This window comes from Prunus persica, chromosome G1, assembly GCF_000346465.2.
Source record: "Prunus persica cultivar Lovell chromosome G1, Prunus_persica_NCBIv2, whole genome shotgun sequence".
Lineage (NCBI taxonomy): Eukaryota > Viridiplantae > Streptophyta > Magnoliopsida > Rosales > Rosaceae > Prunus > Prunus persica.
In genome coordinates, this window is record NC_034009.1 from 32,714,245 (window position 1) to 32,722,037 (window position 7,793).

The 7,793-nt window shown below is 39.3% G+C and overlaps 1 protein-coding gene across 1 annotated transcript; it reads left to right on the forward strand.

Annotated features, from left to right (window-relative positions):
* On the forward strand, window positions 333–4,116 carry LOC18790098. The gene is made up of 6 exons (XM_007222500.2): window positions 333–860; window positions 991–1,089; window positions 1,478–1,655; window positions 2,009–2,106; window positions 3,546–3,607; window positions 3,762–4,116. Exons 1-6 carry the CDS (start codon window positions 396–398, stop codon window positions 3,862–3,864), a joined length of 1,005 nt encoding a protein of 334 aa, XP_007222562.1. The 5' UTR covers window positions 333–395; the 3' UTR covers window positions 3,865–4,116.

Consider the following 7,793-nt stretch of genomic DNA (forward strand, 5'->3'; position numbering starts at 1 on the left):
TTGTGGGGTTGCTTTTTTATTTGAATTTTTTTTTATCTTGAAAAGGGCCGGTTTTTGTGGGTTACTTTTTAGTATTATTTTTTATTTTATTGAGTATTTACTAAACTACCCATTCAAAGTTTGGATATAAAATTTTGCTTAGTCGTTGGTTTTTTTGTTTCCGGGATGTTTGTGTTTAGTTTTTTTTTTTGAAACATGTGACCCCAACTATTTTCAGCCTCTCTTTGTAATAGTTGCCAAAAAAAAACAAAAAAAAAGAGACGGTTTACAGTGGTTTTGCATTGTAAAAATAAAAACTACCAATATGAAAAATCACTTTAAAATTATAATTTTCCGAAATAATAAGGGTTGTGGGCAGCATAATTGAATAAGCGAAGTGAGGAGAAGAGTGGCTCATGGCTTTCGCTTCCGCGACTTGCTTTTCTTCCCAACTGCAAGTGCTTCTTCCCCGCGGCCCCTCAAAGAGTTCCCCATTCGTATTTCCTTCTTATAATACTCGTCGTGTCACAATTACGTTCAGACCTCTCAGTCTGACACTGAGAGCACGCAGACCCTTATGCGTTCTATCAGCGGCGGCGAAGAGTAATTCGGGTTCGAATTCCAGTGTTAACAAAACCAGTAAAGAAGAAGAAGCAGTTGAAGAGGTGGAAGAGGATCTGCCATGGATTCAGGAGAAAGCCTTGGACCTCGTGGAGTTCACGGGCTCCGTATCACAGGCCATTCCTGGACCCAGAGTGGGCACCAGCTCTCTCCCTTGGATTCTGGCTCTTCCTCTGGCCTATGCCGGTCTCACTTTCGTCGTTGCCTTTGTCAAGACCGTTAAAAAGTTTTCTTCCCCTCGACAAAAACGCAAGAGACTGGTCTGCTCCTCTCTCTCTTCCCCCTATTCTTCTTCTTCCTATTTCTTTTCCCTTAATTTGGTTTAGGGTTTATGGTTTGGGAACTAATAGTATTTAGTTTCGCTTGACTTTATTAATTGTCTTGTAACAGGTCAATAAAAATGCTATGCTATGTAAATCGATAGACGACTTGTTTCAAAGTGGCGCAGATCAACCCAAACCTGATGCTTTGAACCAACTTGTGCAGAAGGTGACATTTCTACTTATACATGACCAATTCAGATGCTGGTCTCTTCATGGGATTGTAATTTGTAAAAATTACTAGTACTCTACACCATTAATGTCATAATTTGCCTTATCATGTTTACACTATTGTCAACTCTGCTGAACCAAGTAGCTGTTTGTTGGCTTATTGTTGACATGGGGTCGTTTTCAAAATCATTAGTTTGTTCAATTGGATTGGTTTTCCTGGAGCAACCTTATCAGTGCAGCTATATGGCTCTTCTTACATTTATAAATTGTCTCCAAACTATTCAATGATTACTGTCTCCTTCTAACAATTTCATTTGTGTTGTGTGTGCGTGCATGTAAACTTTTCCCATTTTGAGCTTGTTAACAGCTGGTAATCAATTTTTCAGACTGGTTTTGGCATGGAGGATATTTTGCGAAAGTACATTCGCTATACTTTGAATGAAAAACCGTTCAACCCAGACGTGGTTTCCAACTTAATTCAGCTCAGAAAAGCTTCCATGTTCGATGACTCTCAGGTTGCTGAAATTCTGAATGAAATTTCAAGAAGAATTGTACGAGACAAAGGTAACTAACTCATCAAACAACTGCTCTCATTACTTGTATGGTCTAATTACAAAACATTTCATTTTCCATGGAAAATTAAATAATATGCTGAGGACCATACCGCTTCCTCCTACATGTGAGTTAGTACGCTTAGAATGTGCACTCTTTCTTCTACACTAATCTTTTGATACCCCCTTTTCATTAAACATGTGAGTTACAAAAGATGGATGCTTCTAGTGCGTTTAGAATGAGCACTCTTTCTGCTATACTAATTGGTTGCTTTACCATTTAACGAACTTATATCATTGAGAAGTTAGAAAAGTGCTTTCCAAAACTGTGCTATCAGATGCTGACTACTTGTTTGCGACTTCCAGGCCCAGTTGTAATGGATATTTCAGGCTACACTGAAAGGGGTTTCAAGAGAAAACTAGCTGTTCAAGCCCTTTTTGGAAAGGTTTTCTATCTGTCAGAGGTAAGGGACTGAAGAGTTAAAAAAATGACTCTGATCAACTCCTTGTATGTTTCAGTTTTCCTCACCCTCTTTTTTTTTTTTTTTTTTTTTTTGTCATTAAAATTCTATTCTTCTCGCATAAAGTCACACGATACACATATTCCCATTTTGTGGTAATTTTTCCAATTATTTTGTTCAGTTAGACATGGTCAAAAACTACCGCATGATAAGAAAAAATATTTCACTTATTTTATTTAAGTTCCCAAACAAGTTCTTACCAGTTGTGCTATGCTGGAGAAATTCTTCTATGCAAAATAACCTTCTCACCTTCCCCATTTCACATGCTGGTCGCATGATCAGTTTGTTGTGATGAGGGCGGTCTCAGTATGTACCCGCTGGATGCTAGAATTTTTTCCTGCCGCGAATTCATTTTTGCTGGGAATGGTCAAACATGTTTGCTACACATGTGAGGGTTACGGTCTGAACCCCATTGTTTAAATTATCTAATTGGGTCCCCAAAACATTTTTGTACTGAGGTGGTTAAGTTTATGAATTGTGAGCACGAAAATAGTGTTGTGCGAAAATACTCCAAGACCTTGTTGTTGATGGAATATGCGACGGCACACACACAAACCCCTTTAGAATAAAACACACACACACACACCACGAAGAGACTCAAGCAAACACACAAGAACACAAAGATTTATAGAGGTTCGGCCTTGTGCCTACGTTCTCTGGGTGATCCACCCAAAAAATTCACTAGTATGTAAGAACAACTTTGGTTACAACTTGAACCCCCTTAGCTCTCACAAGAACTCTAGCTCTCTTTTCTCCCATCCTTGTTAAAACCCTTGATGCCCTTGTAAACATCCTAGAATTCCCTCTTGAATTCTCATGTCTCGCTTCAAAACTAACCTAGCCCTAAAAGTCCTATTTATAATGCATAAGACTTTAGCTACAAGTTAACTGGGAATAAGAAACTATAAAACCTTATTAAATTAGACTAGAAAACTCCAAAATAACAGAGACGCCAAGGCCAAAACTGGAGCTCCCTGGACGAAAACGACCAGTCGTGTGGCCACACCAACCGGTCGCCTACTCTATTGCTGCTCCTCCTTGCAATTTCTTCTCCTTGTCCCGCTGCTCCCTTGCAGCCCTTTTGGTTTCCCTTCTCCTCCGCATCTATGGTGAGCCAACTTCAACAAATGGATGTCATTTTGGTACCATAACCTCAAAGATTCTGAGTTTTTACGCAAGTGTATAGAACAGCTTTTCCTATTTTTTTTTCCCTTTTTTTTTTTTTGGGTTGAGAAATCTGCATATCATCACTAAAATTTCATTGATTATTTTTGTCATTTTATGATTAGTTCTTGCCTTGTTTCATCTTGGTTATTATCTTGGTTATTTTGTGAATCATTTACCTTTAATATGTTAATAATCTTCACGGAAAATTTTGGCAGCTGCCAGAGTTCTGTTCGAGGGATAGCTCCTTAATTGTCAAAGAAATATTTGGTGTTACTGAGTAGGCCTCTATCCTAATTTTCAGCTCTTATTTAATTTTTGTAAAAGAATGAGGAAAAAGAAATGACCAAGCCATTGTGATCAGAACGAAACTTTAAGATCAATGTTTTCGGTGCTCTTGGTTAATTCTTCTTCTTCTTTTCTCTTATGTCCAGTGAAGATGCAGACAAATTACGGATACATGCGATCTCTGAATCTGGGGATATGGATTCCTTGGAAAAGATGGTTGATGCTTCAGATTCAGATGAATCTGGCTAGGGCTCTCTCCTTCTTGATTCACGTGCTCCATATCCAAGAGTTTTGGCACAGATAAAAATTCTGTCCATATAAGCGTAATCTGTTTCATTTCTGGATCATGTAGACTTAAAAATTTTGGTTGCAGCATCAGCCCAGATTCTGTCACATAAAGTGTGTATTATTAACTTTATTTTTAAATAGGATAATATTTGATTTATAGCTGAAAATTAATGGTATTCATTTTTGAGTTTCCTATTTGAATAGGATACCAAACACTACCCTAAATTTCTGATATCTATGAAGATGGGAGTAATATACGGTGGTGATTTACAAGTTGACGGACGTTTTGCTATATCAAGCGTTTATTTTCTGCCATGACAAGATGCTATCTTCTAGCCCACGTCTGATTCTAAGGGCTTGTTTGGGAGTGCTTCTTCTCGAAATGATTATGTCAGTAGCGTTTATGCCAGTAGCACTTATGATATAAGCGCTTCTACAAAGAAATAGTTTGTCGTCTGGATGTCACATTTAAAAGTGCTTTCCCAAAATATTATAACAAACATAGGAAATAAAAATTCATAGGATCCCAAAATAAAAACACAACTTTAAAAAGTTGTGAAATGTAAAGATAGTGATGGATTAATATAAGCTTAAAGGTTTCCATGGGTATTTGGCATTTGATAGGTTTTCACGTCTGTTGGCTTTTTCGCAGAAAAGAAAAAAAAAGAAAGAAGGTATTTTGGCATTTAAAAAAAAATTAAATATGGGTATTTTTGGCATTTCAAAAGTTTCATTAAAGGGAGCCAAGTGTTTCCCTTGTTTTTGTCCTGCAGTACTGTTAAGAAGAAGCATCTCTCAAGTGCTTCTTCCAAGACCACTCAAAGTGCTTTTGGATATCACCCAAAGCCCTTTTGCAATTTTTGCCAAATACCATTTTAAAAAAGCATAAGTGCTTTTACCCATTTAGAAGCGCTTTTCGTTGCTCCAAAAGCACTCCTAAACAAGCCCTAAATCTCCCCTATAATAAATGCTGGCGGAGCAAAAAGAAAAGACATGTGTTGTTGAAAAAGCAGTTTAAGTAAATAAAACAAAACAATGGACAATTTCGACCAATCCATAGATCGTTTGAGCTTGATGCATGGTGGTGGCTTGCTTCCCTGAATCCACACTCTTCAGATCTCCTTTGTCGGTTCTCATGGACCTCTTTACTGGTGATGACGACATATCGGGTGGTCTACTTAGTTTGTGTGTGATTTTAGGGTTTATGTGTTGTTGGGGATTTTTGGTTGTGTTGGGCCTAAATTATGTGCATTATGGTTGGACTTTTATTTTGTTTGGTTGTGGTTTTGTTTTATTGTTCTGTTTGTTGTATTGGGCTTGATTGTAACTTTCTAAGGTAATGAAAGCTTCATTCCTTTGAGGATGATTTTTTAGGAGTTGTTAGGCCTCGCTTGATCTGTACTAGTTAGTTGTTGTTTTTTTTTTGGGGTTTGTCCTCCCCTATCTCATAAAAAAAATAGCTTCATTCCTTCAACCAAGAAAAAAAAAATGGTTAATTTCGATTTAGTTCCCTGAACTCTTACTCTTAGGCCCCGTTTGGTTCATGGGAAAGGAGACTTGGGGATGAGAAATCAATTGCTTTCCCATGTTTGGTAAGTCCAGGCATGAGAAATTGTTTCCTAGCCCATAGAAAGTATGGGGAAAATGAAGCCATCCTCCCAACTTGGGAAATGAATTTTTCATTTCACATCCCTTGAGAAATGATTTGATAGGACCCGATTCAAATTCCGCTTTGGAATTCGAGCCAAACCCTGTGCGTGACCGACACCTGGAGAATGTCGGGCACAAATGACCTATTTGCCCTTCTATATAAAATATACTAAAATAACAAGGTTGACTTCTACCGAAAAACCGGCAGAGTTTCCCTTGTAACTAGCTCAATACCAAAACACTTACACCTGTCAAAACAAGCATATATATACAACCAACTGCCAGCATACATAGATATACATTCCAACAGTTCAATTCTCAGTCTAGGGCAACCTATCAGAGCGATTACTAAGAATTTACAAAGGAGTGAATCCTTTTACAAACAAAAATTCTACATCAGAAGAAAGGCGCGGAAGATGGGAAATGGCCCGGTGGTGGATTCCTGTGCACGTCTACTGCCTGGGGGCGCAAAACACGAAAAAGGGTGAGTGGACCCAAAAACAAAGTTTGGAAAATAACATATGAACATACTAACCCCATTGTAAAAACTGTCATATACTAGCTTATTTTCTTTATTTCTGAATCAATGCATGTATATAATTATACATTTGAAAACAGTTTAAAACTATCACCTAGATGTACCCTTATTTCCGTCAATTCCTTGTATCCGTCAATTCCTTGCATCACCATGGGTGACACATACTCGCAGGTCTCAGTGACACGAGGTCAGTCTGAGCCGCAACTCGCAGGATTCAGGGAACCGTAGTCCACCTTTATCTGCATTACTCGCTCCACACGAGTTCGAGTACCAAGGAACTCGTGGGGCAATTGTCAAGCATGCTGACTAAATCGAAGGCAACAAATATAATCCGAAGGCAACATTTAATATCTGAGTACAAGGGGGTTTAAGAAAATATAAAGTTTCTGAAGCAAAACTGTTAAATCATTAACTTTTTGTAACATTTAAAATTCTGCTGCCATTTATCTGATAATTAACGAGAATATCTTTTCCTATATTCTTTAAAGGAAATTTCACTCGGCAGCATGCAACATAAAATATTTAACAGCATAAAACAGCTTATAACTAAAACTGAACTGCTTAAATTCATTTATTAAAACACAGAGTCCACTCACTGATAGTCTGAGCTCGCTGGACCTCTTGAAGGTCCCTCATGCGGGTCAACTGGTGCCCGGGTGCCTGATTCAATGACCATAATAGTCTATTAATACAATATAGTATTATATTAAAAATCCTACCCCGGCTCCTAAAAGTACGTGCGTCAATTTAAAGTGATCCCTATGCCCATAACAGCTTTCCTTCCACGTGGGATAGTTTAGCGGTATCTTGGGACTCAAAAAGCGCTAAAGTCCAAAAAGTCAATCCGGAACCCCACCGGTCCATGACCTCACAATATGATCCGGATGCCGCTAGAAGGTCCAATATATCTAGGACACATGACCCGAGGGTATTGGTGTCGATCGGACGGTCGGATTAATCACGATCGTGTAATCGCATAATTTCTAAACCTTAGCCCTAGGGTTCGTGATTTCGGAGTATCCGGGGCTCCGATTCACAATCCGTCGATTCCTACACGTTCCTGAAATTATCTAGAGTAACATATCTGAAACTGGTTACGATCTAACGGCTCAACAGTATTGAATCCGATAATCGCACAATTTGGAAAATCCGTTCGAGGCTCAAACGGTATCCAAATTGAGATCCGCGAATTCCTACGCGCTCGTGACAACCAAAGGATCGTATCAAGACACAATGCCACTGCACTACACTCGCCCACGCGCCGCCGCACGCGCCGGTAGCGATGGGTGTCCAAAGCGATTACGCATCGCCGGAAAATCTCAAAACCAAGGCTCCAAACTCCTATCCTAGGTATAACACCATATTTGGAACCACTTTTGTTCTTGGACCAACCCCAAAAACCGACCGGAAGTGGCCGAACACGGAGGCCGAAAACCGACTGAATTCCAAATTACAAACTGAGTTGGCTACGGTCAAAATCGATGCAAACCTACCCAACCATCAGCTAGAGCATGGAAAATAGGTAGAAATCCATACCTTACTCAACAAATTTGGAGGAGAATTGAAGGAGAACGAGCGGTTGCAAAACTATGCAAAACCGACTCATTTTTGGACGGAATTCGGCGAAAACAGCGGCGGCTGGCAGCGGAGAGTGGTCTGGGCTTGAAGACCGAACCGAGCTGGTCCTGTTGGCACCGACGGC